Source organism: Lagenorhynchus albirostris, chromosome 19 (genome assembly GCF_949774975.1).
Source record: "Lagenorhynchus albirostris chromosome 19, mLagAlb1.1, whole genome shotgun sequence".
NCBI classification, from domain to species: domain Eukaryota; kingdom Metazoa; phylum Chordata; class Mammalia; order Artiodactyla; family Delphinidae; genus Lagenorhynchus; species Lagenorhynchus albirostris.
In genome coordinates, this window is record NC_083113.1 from 56,162,112 (window position 1) to 56,175,374 (window position 13,263).

The 13,263-nt window shown below is 52.3% G+C and overlaps 2 protein-coding genes across 4 annotated transcripts in view; one reads left to right on the forward strand and one right to left on the reverse strand.

Moving 5' to 3' along the window:
- Positions 1–9,298, forward strand: part of ATP2C2 (ATPase secretory pathway Ca2+ transporting 2) — a 76,536-nt gene extending 67,238 nt beyond the window's left edge. The window contains exons 19-27 of one of the 2 annotated variants that reach the window (XM_060132254.1): positions 771–868; positions 965–1,015; positions 2,777–2,943; positions 3,364–3,432; positions 3,509–3,625; positions 4,825–4,972; positions 7,167–7,265; positions 7,344–7,485; positions 8,923–9,298. In XM_060132254.1, coding sequence (XP_059988237.1) covers positions 771–868; positions 965–1,015; positions 2,777–2,943; positions 3,364–3,432; positions 3,509–3,625; positions 4,825–4,972; positions 7,167–7,265; positions 7,344–7,485; positions 8,923–9,041 — 1,010 coding nt within the window. In that variant the 3' untranslated portion in view covers positions 9,042–9,298. Of the gene's footprint in view, positions 1–770; positions 869–964; positions 1,016–2,776; positions 2,944–3,363; positions 3,433–3,508; positions 3,626–4,824; positions 4,973–7,166; positions 7,266–7,343; positions 7,632–8,922 lie in introns of those variants that run through there. The other variant, XM_060132252.1, reaches the window with a different exon arrangement.
- Positions 5,528–13,263, reverse strand: part of MEAK7 (MTOR associated protein, eak-7 homolog) — a 47,668-nt gene continuing 39,932 nt past the window's right edge. Inside the window, exons 1-4 of one of the 2 annotated variants that reach the window (XR_009537282.1) lie at positions 9,924–12,685; positions 9,160–9,255; positions 7,217–8,069; positions 5,528–6,854 (exon numbers count right to left, since the gene is read on the reverse strand). The gene's annotated coding sequence lies outside the window, so the exon portion shown is untranslated. Of the gene's footprint in view, positions 6,855–7,216; positions 8,112–9,159; positions 9,256–9,923; positions 12,686–13,263 lie in introns of those variants that run through there. The other variant, XM_060132255.1, reaches the window with a different exon arrangement.

The following is a 13,263-nucleotide window of genomic DNA, read 5'->3' on the forward strand; positions in this document are numbered from 1 at the left end:
TGGGGTGGAGGGTGAGGGTCGCTGCCACTGCTTACTCCTCGAGGGACCGGGTCAGGAGAGCTCACAACTACCTTCCACGTGCTTGGAAGAGATTCTGAGGTTCGAGGACCAGCATCCCACCTTCCGAGTGGGTGTTTGTCTCTAAAATGTTGGCAGGTTCTCCTAAAGAGGAAAAGATCTCGTGTGCACCAAGAACCTTCTCTGCCCTGGGGCCTTCCATCCATGATTTCACCTCATCTCCACAGGCAGCATCACTGCAAGTGCACACTTCCCGTCTGGCTTCTGCCAGTAGCGGTGCGCCCTTGGCAAATCATTGAGCCACTCTGACCCTCAGGCTTTTCATCGGCAGAGGGCTAGCAACCTTCCTCCTCCTACTCATTTTATTACTGTTAGCACGGTTGCCACGCCTTGGGTTTCTAACCCCTCTGTCTTGAGGCAGCCTGGCACCATGGAAAGATCACAGACTCTGGAATCAGACAGAAAGAACCATGTCAGTTCCAGTATTAGCACTTACCAGCCCTATGACCTTGGGAAAGTCACCGCTCTCTGTTTCCTCATCTTTAGAGTGGGGATAAGAGGCCTTGGTTGCCAGTTCATTCTGTGGATGGAATTAAGGTCAGATACCATAGCAGGGGCTCTCTAATTGGGGCCACCGTGGTTTTGTTTGTCCCTGTGGCCAAGGCGGGGCCTGATGTCAGGTAGGTGGAGTGAGGGGCAAGTGCAGGGACCACAGTCTCAGGCCCTCAGAAGGGACTGTCCACGCCTTGCAGGAAGAAACATCGGCCTGTGCAACGGGAAGCTGAGCGCCATGTCCGGGGAAGAGGTGGAAAGCGCCGAGCAGGGCGAGCTGGCCGAGCGCGTCGGGAAGGTGGGGTCCTCCCGAGGCTCGCCGCCGAGGGGCACGGGGTGAAGGTGCCACCTCCTCATTCACTGATGCCCGGCCCTCTCCCGTCTCCGTATCCAGGTGTCTGTCTTCTTCAGGACCAGCCCAAAGCACAAACTCAAAATCATCAAGGTCAGTTGTGTGCCTCTCTGGTCCCTCAGGGCACAGCCCAGGGCGGTGGTGGCTCTGCTCACAAGGTGGTCCAGGGCCCAGCGGTGGCCGCCTCCTCTGCACTGGCCTCTGGGAGGGGAGAACTGGGGGCCCCGTGCCACGTGTACCAAAAGCGGGGAGCGGGAATTGGGTGGTGCAAAGGGAGAAGCGCAGAGGCCAGCCTTCGTTAGTCGGGTGCTCCTTGGCGTACTCCTGTTATTTAACTCCAGGCCTTAGTTTCCTCATCTGTAAAATGGGGATAATATGAATGACAGAATGACACCAGCTAATTCACAAGGCAGGAGAGGACGAAACGAAGCCAGGGGGCTTCCCTGGCTGTCCAGTGGTTAAGGCTCCACGCTTCCAATGTAGCGGGTGCGGGTTCAATCCCTGGTCAGGGAACTACGATCCCACATGGGATCGGCCAAAAAAAAAAAAAAAAAAAAGAAAGAAACGAAGCTGGGCCTGTGAAGCCCTTGGCAGCCGCCTGGCCCACCGCAGGTGCCTTCTGATGGCGCATCAAAAACGAAACGACTAGAACGAGAGACTCCTGTGTGGTTCCCCACACATGGATGCTTTGAAAAGCTGTTCTTTAACACTTGTGTTTTTTCTTTTGTGTCATTTTGGGGTTTTTTAGTTCTACAGAGTAAATCTCTGTGCCAGTCATTCCTCAAAGAAAATATTAATCCTTATTGGGTACCACATGGATTCAGGGGATGAGCTGATTATTATTAATGGTTGTTGACTGAAAAAGAAAGCACACCGTGAGAGTTGTGAGTTAAGTTTTATTGGGGGCAAAATGAGGACTACAGGGTTTCCCTGAAGGTGGCGCAGTGGTTGAGAGTCCGCCTGCCGACGCAGGGGACACGGGTTCGCGCCCCGGTCCGGGAAGATCCCACATGCCACGGAGCGGCTGGGCCCGTGAGCCATGGCCGCTGAGCCAGCGCGTCCGGAGCCTGTGCTCCGCAACGGGAGAGGCCGCAACAGTGAGAGGCCCGCGTACCGCAAAAAAAAAAAAAAAAAACTACAGCTGGGGAGACAGCGTCTCAGTTCTGAGGGGCTCTGAGGGGCCACTCCGAAGAGATAGGGGTGGGGTATGTTTGTGACTTCAGTGAAGGCGGTACCAGCAGGCATGCACATGTCTTGGCAGAAGGCTGCGCCCGGCCACGAGGAGCAGACGTCTCTGTTAGTGATTTTAGTGCTTTTCTAGATACGAAAAGTTGTACGAATCTGGGCGCATAAAATCTGCTCCTGGAAACAGCTAACCATCTGAAGGCTTGTTCTGCCAGTTCTTCGCTCGTTCCCGATCTCCGCCCTGAACTCCTTGCAGCGGGTGTGGAAGGTCAGCGGCTTCAGTGGCCAGTGACTTCGACCTTGTAAAACCAGACGGCAAGCGACAGTTTTTAGTTGGCGTGGTGACGGATAACACATTCACACCTTTGCTCTGTGCCGGGCACTGTTCCCTCTGTGTTCTTGGTTTAGGGCTCACAACAGCCCTGATAAGGAGAGACCGTGCTCCCACTCTGCAGATAGAGAAGCTGAGGTTAGGTTCAGGGCTTGCCCAGTGCCCACAGCTCATACGGGGGGAACTGGGATTCAGACCCGGGCCAGCTGACCCCAGTGCCCTCTAGAGAGGGGCCTTTGCCGTGGACCACTCAGTGTGAGAGGCGGGGCAGGAGGAGGGAAGGATCTGGAAGGAAGGTCCTCAGGCTGCAGGCCTCCACTGGCCTCCTCTTTCCAAAGGCTTTGCAGGAGTCGGGGGCGATCGTGGCCATGACGGGGGACGGAGTGAACGACGCGGTCGCCCTGAAGTCGGCGGACATCGGGATTGCCATGGGGCGGACAGGGACGGACGTCAGCAAGGAGGCCGCCAACATGATCCTGGTGGACGACGACTTCTCAGCCATCATGTAATTTGCTCTTTAGGTGTTTCTTTGGTGGCAAAAATGCCTGGGGTGGCAGCCGCCTCCTCTGCTGTGGTGTATATACACGGTGTCCGCAGGGCCACGGGGGCTCCGTCTCCTTGGTGGGTCACCGAGGGGCAGCGGGCACTTCGGGGGCCTTGGGTGAGGGCTGGGGTCCCAGGGCTCGGACGAGAGAATGGTCTACAGTCTTTGGACAGAAGGGCGATCGTGGCTTGGCGACCAGCCCCCAGTGGCTGAAGGCACCTGTTAGGACATGAGCTTCCTCTACTGGTGATTCCCCGAGAATGCCAGCAAGGAGAATCGTGACCTCTGCTGACACCGTCGCTTCCTTTAGCAGGTGACGGAGCTGGCTGACCCTTCTCTCCCGGCCGTCTTGGTGAATAAATGCTTTCTCCTCTCTTGCAGGAATGCGGTGGAGGAAGGCAAGGGGATTTTTCATAACATCAAGAACTTTGTCCGATTTCAGCTGAGCACGTAAGTCGACGCCGGCGTCCCCCCATGTGCCAGGTCTGGGAGCAGCTCATGACAGTGCCCTGTGTGTGCCCTGCAGGAGCATCTCGGCCTTGAGCCTCATCACACTGTCCACCGTGTGCAACCTGCCCAGCCCCCTCAATGCCATGCAGATCCTGTGGATCAACATCATCATGGATGGGCCGCCGGCGCAGAGGTAAGGCAGTGGGCTGGCGGGAGCGTGCAGGGGAGATGGCGAGGGGAATGCACCAGGCGCAGGAGGAGGCGTCTGGTGGGCGGGCAGGGGGACGACGAACTTTCTGCTCCTCTGCCTGGAATGCTCTCCCTGAGCTACCTGCATGGCTCGAGCCCTCTCTTCATTCAGGTCACTGCCTCCAAGAAGTCCTCCCTGATTTCTCTAGCAGCAGCCTCCTCCCTCCCAGTCACCTTACCCTGCTTTATTTTTGTCTAGAGGGGAACATATTTCCTTGTTTATCTGGTCATAATCCATCTCCCCTTTAGGATGTCAGGGGGGCAAGGCTTTTTTGTTCCCTGTAGGATCCCCGACTCCTACAATGGTGCCCGGCACACACCAGGTGCTCAGGACGTTATTGGCTGGGTGAATGAGGAGGGAGCGTGAGGCTAACAGAATGAATGCTGCAGGAGGAAGGATGGGCTCTGGAGGCAGGGAGGCCGATGTGAGCAAGCAAGGCGCCTCCCTGTGTCTGAGCACATAGCGGGTGTTGCTCTCGGTGCGGCTGAATTTTTAGTTATTAATCTAATCACCACCAGTGATGGCTTTGCTCCCCCCACCACGCCCAGCGAGAGGGCCACCTTTTATACGTGCTCTCCCTGGGAACGGGGCCGCGAGCAAAGCTGGACCCCAGCCGTATCTGCCCAGCGTGGGCATCCCCCAGCCTGCTCCCTCCTGGGTGCCCCACACCGTCCACTGCGGGCCTAGCCCCGATCCCGCTGCCTTGGAGTTGGCTGAAGGCAGGACCCCTCAGTTGCTGGGGGGCTCTTCAGTGGGCAGGGCCTGGATCCCATTTCTCCAGGCCAGCGGGGATGAGGCCAGGCCTGAGCTGGGGGCGGGGGTCTCCGAGGTGATGGGGAACAACCGGGCACCATTCAGGACCACGTGGTCGGCCACAGGCATGGTCTTCTCTCACCGCACTCATGGCTGGGGAGGCAGGAGGGCGGTGGAGCTGCCGGGCTGCCGGTGGGGTCCAGGCTGTGGCGTCGGAGCAGAGGACGTGAGGCAGGAGGGGCCGGGGACAGCCTGGAGGCACTGGCCACGCCCGTCCAGGCCTTCACTGTGGACCCTTGTGCGTTGCTTTGCCGGGTGACCTCGCGCGTTTAACCACTGCACGTCTTTTCGGTGGTTTAGTTCAAAGCATCCGGTTTTGTTCCGAGCAGCTTGGGGGTAGAGCCGGTCGACAGGGACACCCTCAGGCAGCCGCCACGGAACGTCAAGGACGTGATACTCGGCAGAGCCCTCATCCTGAAGATCCTCCTGTCGGCCGCCACCATCATCAGCGGGACCCTCTTCATCTTCTGGAAAGAGGTGGGGGAGTCCTCATGGGCTTGGCCAGCGGGTCTGTGTGGTCGCGGACATGGGGCAGGGGTGTGGTCCCGGCCCCCAGGGGTGCAGGCGCCGTGGCTGGGGGAGACAAACACACGTGCAGGGGAGGGGGCAGCAGAGGGTGGGGAGGGACTGCGAGCTGACGCTGCAGAGGTGGGACCGGGCGGAAGGGAGGTGAGGCCTCACAGGCAGAGGAAAGGCGGCAGGTTTCTTCCTAAATGGGACACAGTGCCTCTCCTGCTTTGTATTATCCCCAGGAAACAATCTGACATCTAGTAAAAGAAACTCCTGTCTTATTCGCAGGAGGTGACTGTTTGGGAGATCTTTTTTTTTTTTTTTGCGGTACGCGGGCCTGTCACCGCTGCGGCCTCTCCCGTTGTGAAGCACAGGCTCCGGACGCGCAGGCTCAGCGGCCATGGCTCACGGGCCCAGCCGCTCCGCGGCATGTGGGATCCTCCCAGACCGGGGCACGAACCCGCGTCCCCTGCATCGGCAGGCGGACTCTCAACCACTGCGCCACCAGGGAAGCCCGAGATCTTATTTTTTATTTAATTTTTATTTTATATGGGGGTAGAGTTGATTTACAATGTTGTGTTAGTTTCAGGTGTACAGCAAGGTGATTCAGGTATACATATATATGTACCCATTCTTTTTCAGAATCTTTTTCCTTATAGGTTATTACAGAATACTGAGTTCCCTGTGCTACCCAGTAGGTCCTTGTTGATTATTTGCATGTAACAGTAGTGTGTATAAATTAATCCCAAACTCCCAATCTATCTTCCCTGCCAGCGATTCCCCTTTAGTAACCATAAGTTTGTTTTCAAAGTCTGTGAGTCTGTTTTGTAAATAAGTTCATTTGTATCATTTTTTTTAGATTCCACGTATAAGTGATAGCACATATTTTGTCTTTGTCTGGCTGGCTTCACTTAGTATGATAAGCTCCAGGTCCATCCATGTTGCTGCAAGGAGCATTATTTCACTCTTTTTTCTGGCTGAGTAATATTTCATTGTGTGTATGTACCACCTCTTCTTTATGCATTCCTCTGTTGATGGACGTTGAGGCTGCGTCCATGTTTTGGCTTTTGTAAGTAGTGCTGCTGTGAACATAGGGGTGCAGGTATCTTTTCAAATTATAGCTTTGTCTGGGTAATTCGATTTTTCGTTTTTTAAGGAACCTCCCTACTGTTCTCCACAGTGGCTCTACCAGTTTACATTCCCACCAACAGTGTAGGAAGGTTCCCTTTTCTCCACACCCTCTCCAGCATTTATTGTTGTAGGCTTTTAGATGATGGCCATTCTGACTGGTGTGGGGTGTTCTCTCTTACAGTTTGGGTTTGCATTTCTCTAATTAGTGATGTTGAGCATCTTTTTATGCACTTTTTGGCCGTCTGTATGTCTTCTCTGGAGAAATGTCTATTTAGATCTTCTGCCCCTTTTTTGACTGGGTTGTTCTGTTGATATTGAGCTGTCTGAGCCGTTTATATATTTTGGAGATTAAGCCCTTGTCAGTTGCCTCGTTTGCAAATATTGTCTCCCGTTCTGTGGGTCGTCTTTTATTTTCATTACTCTAGGAGGTGGATCAAAGAAGATATTTCTCTGATTTATGTCCGAGTGTTCTGCCTGTGTTTTCCGCTAGGGGTTTTATAGTGTCTGGCCTTCCATTTAGGTCTTTCATCCCTCTGGAGTTTATTTCTGTGTACGGTTAGGGAGTGTTCTAATTTCATTGTTTTCCATGTAGCTTTCCAGTTTTCCCAACACCACTCACTGAAGAGGCTGTCTGTTCTCACTGTAGGGGCTCTTCCTATGCGTCACCTTTCCATGGCCTGCAGGTTCAGACAGCCCCTGTGCTGACATGGCCAGGGAGCTAGATAGAGAATTAGGCAGGTGATCGTCCAGGCGTTTAAACCCCAGCTCGCCCATGTGCGGGAGGCGGGATGGGGCGCCGGACAGCCCCCAGCTCTGTTTTTCTCAGGTGTTCCCACACCACCCCCGAGGAGCAGCGGGGCTCTTGCATCCTCAACGGCCCGGAAGGTGGAAGAGGCCCTGCCTTTGTCCAGCGCGTGTGCTCAGCCAAGCGGGGGAGAGAGGCACAGATCTGTCAGCTCTCACACAGGGGTCCCGAGGATGGGGTCCCCGCCTCCCCTGCGCCTTCTCACCCTGTGCACTCGTGTTCCAGATGCCCGAAGACAAGGCAAGCACCCCGCGTACCACAACCATGACCTTCACCTGTTTCGTGCTCTTCGACCTCTTCAACGCCTTGACCTGCCGCTCCCAGGTGAGCCCCGGCTCATGCTTTCCCGGCCCTCGTCTCTAGGCGGCTCCTGTGCCCCAACTGTGACCTTCTTCTCCGCAGACCAAGCTGATATCCGAGATCGGCTTCCTCAGGAACCGCACATTCCTCTACTCTGTGCTCGGGTCTGTCCTGGGGCAGCTAGCGGTGATATACCTGCCGCCCCTGCAGAAGGTCTTCCAGACGGAGAACCTGGGGGCGCTCGGTGAGTGGGAGGGGTCACCCGGGACCGCAGCCGTCCTCGCCGCATGCACGGGGCAGCTGCAGACCTTTCTGGGGCGTGAAGTCCCCGCATGGGGCCTTCCTGTCCCCAAAGGACTGGGCTCTTTCCTGGACATCTGCACTGGGTAGGAGGGGGCGACGTGATGGGGGGAGTGGAGAAGGCGGGAAACACGGGGGTACCTGCTAGGAGTCAAGGGAGGGCACAGGGGTCTCAACGTCCCGGCCCACCCCCTCCCCGCCCCACAGCAGGAGGCTCAGAGCAGGGACGGCGAGGCCCAGGGGCAGCGCCAGGATGGACCACAGTCTAGGCTCAGCCTGTGATGTGCTGCCCCAGCTTAGGAGTGAGTTTACCCCGTTGGGGGTTTTAACAGGGCCTGTGTCACTGGGACCCACTTACCTGGAGACAGGAGTGGGCCAGCAAGCACTTCCTGCTGAAAGGGCCACATGCAATGACCACAGCTCTCTGGGCCCCAAGCACACATGCCGCGTGGGGCACCCCGGGGACTGCCCTGCACCTTCAGCAGGCTTCTCTTCGGAAGCTGCGCCGGGTCGCTTGGCCTCCTCTGCCTGAAACGGTGGTGACGGGGACCAGAAGTGGGAGGAGGGGGCCTGGAGAGCAGCAGTGCAGGGAGAGCACCAGGGTGACCGCCGACCCGGCTTTCCATTGGCAATCCCAGACCCCACCGGGGAGCCAGAGGGTGAGGGGCCTGGGGAGGCAGCCCCCCAGGGCAGCCTCCAAGGCAGAGCACAGTGCGGGGCACCTCCCAGGATCATGAAAAGCTCAGCAGCGTCCGAGGTGGTGGAGACAAGGGCACTGAAAACCTTTGGGCAAGACTGGGAACCCCCAGCTTCTCCTTCCCCAAAATCTAAAAAGCAGGGTCCCTGAGGGTACGGAGAAGGGAAAAAAACCTAACACTGGGAATTCAGGAAGCTTCCCAAGTCTAAAGGAAGTGCAGGGCCTGTGCCGGACACCATGTCCGTCACGCACTGTTGACAGCAGGGAGCCCAGGAAAGGCTCAGGGGGAGAATGTAGGGGTCAGAACAAGCTGGAGTCGGGCTGGACTGGGAGCCTGAGCCGTGGCCGGGGCGTCTGCCCAAGGAAGGGTCTCCTTACAGCTGAGGCTTGCAGTCTGCCCACCCCCAGCTCTGAGCTGCCTGCAAAGACCAGCTGGTCCTGGTGGAGCTGGCTCTGCAGCGTTTTGGATGCTGGGCTGGGGAAATCTCTGCCCCATCAAGACAGTGGAAAGTCTGGTCCTCGGCTCCCGGGTCCTGGCCCCTCGCCTCTGTGACTCAGAACGAACCAGGCACGGGGAAGGGAACTCCGCGGCCCCCTGGGCTCCAGTGCTGGGCAGCACAGGGCTGGGGACCAGAGGGGCCAGCTTGCGCTCTCTGACCTTTTTCTCTCTTCACCTGTTGGCAGATCTATTGCTTCTAACTGGATTGGCCTCCTCCGTGTTCGTTTTGTCAGAGCTCTTCAAACTATGTGAAAAATTCTGCTCCAGAGCCCAGAAAGCCCAGATCCACCAGGAAGATGTATAGTGGACCCCGACCCATGTAAAATTCCCCTAAATCTATATTTTTATGTGACTGTGGCCCTCCCCCTGCCCCGCCTCTTCTGAGAGGTGCTTTCAGGACACCGTGGCGTCAGGTCACTCACCTGGCTATTCCTGGGAAACCGGCGGGGAGCTTGGGCTCAGCCTTGCGTCCATCTACCACTGTGTCCCGCCAGGCCCTGGGACAAACAGTGAAGGACCTGCACAGAAACACCTCACTATTTATTAAATCACAATGATTTTTATTAACCACGTCTGGCTACATATCTGTGCCATAGCTTGATGCCGTGCAGCCCCTGGTAGGATGGGAAGGTGGGGGCGGGGGAGAGGGCAGGACCCAGGCTTCTGGTCGCACTGCCCAACTGAGGCCCCCTCTCCTCATCTGTAAAAGGGGGGCTTTCGGTATTTTTAATGATGATTATTTTGATGGATTTAATCAGCCCTTTCCTACACGTGGCCGGGTGGGAAACGCACAACCTCATGTTCATGACCACGTATGTGGCAAGAGGCAGTCACATCCTGAACAGGCTAAACAAAGGCCTCTGCTTTTGAGGCTGAACAAGACGTGGCCTTTCCCTCCAGAATCAGGAACCGGAATATGTCCCCCCAGCCTGAGGCTTCTTTCCCACTGGCCCCAGGGCTGTTCTTAACACGTGTCCGCCCTTCCAGCTGAAAGATGGCAGAGCAGGGATGTCTGTGGCCAGGCAAAAACCACCACGGAGACAGACCCAGAAATGCAACTCCACCTTTCATGAAATGAGGCCACAGCTATAACCCCCCCGCCGACGCAGGGCTTTCCAGAGAAATCCAACCAACAGGATGGAGAGGAGAGAAAGAGAAGGACAGTTGTGTTAAGAAGTCGGCTTACGTGACTGTCGGGGCCAGGGAGTCCGACATTTCCAGTGCTGGCCAACAGGCTGGAGACTCAGGAAGGAGTTGGTACGGCAGGGCTCGGGTCTGGATTCCTTTCTTCTCGGGGACCTCAGTCTTCTAGCCTTCAGCTGATTGGATGAGGCCCGCCCACATGATGACGGTCATCTGCTTCATTCAGAGTCTACTGGTTGAAATGTTAATCACATCTAAAAAATCCCAGAGACATCTAGGCACCATGGCCTAGCCAAACTGACACACAAAAGTGAATCACTACACCCAGCCACAGGAGCTGTGAGACAGGCTGCCCCGGGTGGTAACACCCAGGCCAGACAGGGCGAAGAAGGTCAAAGTGGACCCCTGAAGCTCCCAGGCAAAGCCCACATTCCTCCAAAGTAAGATTCACAGCCTCACTAGGCTCCCTGGCCCGTAGTGACAGCAGAGCTAAATGAGGAGACACACACACAAGCCATCCCCACAAGAAGAGGGGAGGGGCTGGCTGGAGAAGACCCCTTTGGGGCAGGGGTGATACCTGCCCACAGCTACCAGCCTTTAGCGACTGCCTAGACGTAAAGGCCAAAGAACGTCACACACACACAGCCTGCTACGGGGCTTCTCTCTGAGTCAGGGACACTCCCTGCGGCTCCCTCCCTTTTCAGGATTCTTCAGCAAATTGCTGGCCCAAGCAATAGGTTTCTCATTAAAATAATAACTAGGGTCGATTCATACTTGCAATAGAAACAACAAAAAAGTATTCTTAACCCTTACTTATACCATACAGAACAAGCCAGTATAAACTGCAAATGTAAAAGGTAAAACAGTAAAGCTTTTGAAAGAAAAAATAGGGATAGGTAAATTTTTACCAAATAAGACACAGAGAGCTAGCCACTAAGTGTTATATATACTGGATCGACTGGACTGCATGCAAGTGAAGACGCTCTTCTCGTCAAGGATGTAATAGAGAGAACAGGCCCATTAAGCAGCTTAGCTCCGTTTATTTTTATAGAACTCCACCCATCAACAGCAGGGGGCCGTTCACCAAAATAGACAGTAAAGAAAGAGCAGAAAACAATGAAGTCGAAGGCAAAAATAGAAAAAAAAAAAAATCAAAACCAGTTCTTTGAAAAAAATCAATGGAAGTATCAGTCTTGCTAGAGGTTCATCCAAGGAAAAAAAAGATACAAACTACCAATATTAGGAATGAGAGATGGTATATCATACAGATCCCTCAAGATAGTCCCAAAATAAAGGAACCCTGAGAACAACTTTATGCACTTAAACTCAACAAGTCAGATGAAATAAACCAATTCCTTGAAAACCACAAACTACTAAAACTCACTGAAGATGAAATAATACATAATCTGAGTAGTCGTATAACTAGCAAAGACACTGAAGTTATCATTAAAACCATCCCCCGAAAAGGAAATCACAAAAGCCAGATGGTTTCACTGGTAAATTTTACTAAACGTTTAAAGAAATAACAATCCTGCACAATCCCTTCCAGGATATAAGAGGAGGGAACACTTCTCAACTCATTTTATGAAGCCAACATTACCCTGATATCAAAACCATACAGGGCTTCCCTGGTGGCGCAGTGGTTGAGAGTCCGCCTGCCGATGCAGGGGACGTGGGTTCGTGCCCCGGTCCGGGAAGATCCCACATGCCGCAGAGCGGCTGGGCCCGTGAGCCACGGCCGCTGAGCCTGCGCGTCCGGAGCCTGTGCTCTGTAACGGGAGAGGCCACAACAGTGAGAGGCCCATGTACGGCAAAAAAATAATAATAAAATAAAAAATTTAAAAAAACCATACAAACACAGTACCATAGACCAACATCCCTCATGAACACAGAGACAAGAATCCTCAATGAAATATTAGCAAATTGGATCCAGCCATATATAAAGAGTACAAGACACCATGAGCAAGTGAGATTAATCCAAAAATGAAAAGCTAGGTCACTATTCAATAATCACTGCAATCCACCATATTAATAATCTAGAGAAGGAAAACCACATGGTCATATCAATTGAAGCAGGAAAAGCATAACATTCAAACCCCATTCATGATAAAAACTCAGTGAACTAGGAATAGAAGGAAACTTCTTGAACCAAATGAAAAGTATCTAGAAAAAATAAAAAACAAAAAACCCTATAGTCAACATCATACTTAATGATGAAAGACTGAATGCTTCCCCCATAACATTAAGAGCAAAGCAAAGATGTCCAGCCTCACCACTCCTATTCAGCATAATAACTGGAATTCCTAGTCAGTGCAATACGGCAAGAAAAGAAAATTAAAAGGCACTGGGAAAGAGATTTAAAAGGGGAAAATAAAACTGTCCCTATTCACATGACACTGTATATGTAGAAACTCCCAAGGAATCTAAACACTAAAACCTTTCCAGAACCAATAAGTGAGTCTAGGGAAGCCACAGATACAAGGTTAACAAAAAATCACTGGTATTTCTATATACTAGCAATGAACAATTGGAAACTGAAATTTTAAACATAATACACATTTACAATGAAGCAAACTGAAATACTTAAACTAACAAAACATGTTTAGGATCTGTTTGTGTGCTGCAAACTACAAAATGCCAATGAAAGAAATCAGAGAAAACCTAAAACAATGGGGAGACATACTGTGTTCATGCCTTGGAAGGCTCAATATAGTAAAGATATCAGTTCTCCCTAAATTGGTCTATAGATTTAACACAATTTCTATCAAAATCTCAGCAGGATCTTTTTTTAAGACATAGACAATCTTATTCTAAAATTTATATGAAAAGACAAAGGAACTATAAAATAGCTAAAACAATTCTGAAAAAGAGGTAAAAAGTTGGAAGAAACATATTTCCTGGTTTTAAGACTTACTATATAGCTACAGTAATCAAGACAGGGCAATACTGGTAAAGTAACAGACACACAGATCAATGTCAGAATAGAGTCCAGAAATAGTCCCACACAAGTATAGCCAATTTATTTTTGACAAAAAGCCAACAGCAATTCAAGAGAGAAAAAATATTCATTTCAACAAATGTGCTGCAACAACTGGACATCCATAGCAAAAAAGAAACTTATACTTTCTACAAAAATTAACCAAAAATGGGCAATAGACCAAACCATAGAAAACAAAAGAGAAAATCTTTGGAATTGAGGATTAGGCAAAGAGTTCTTAGACGTGACACCAAAAGTACTATCCATAAAAGAAAAGAAAAACTGATAAATTGAATTTCACAAATTTAAAAACTTTTACTCATGAAAGTTATAATTAAGAGAATTTTTTAGAACCTACACACTGAAAAACATTTTCAAATCATATCTAACAAAGGACTTGAGCAAG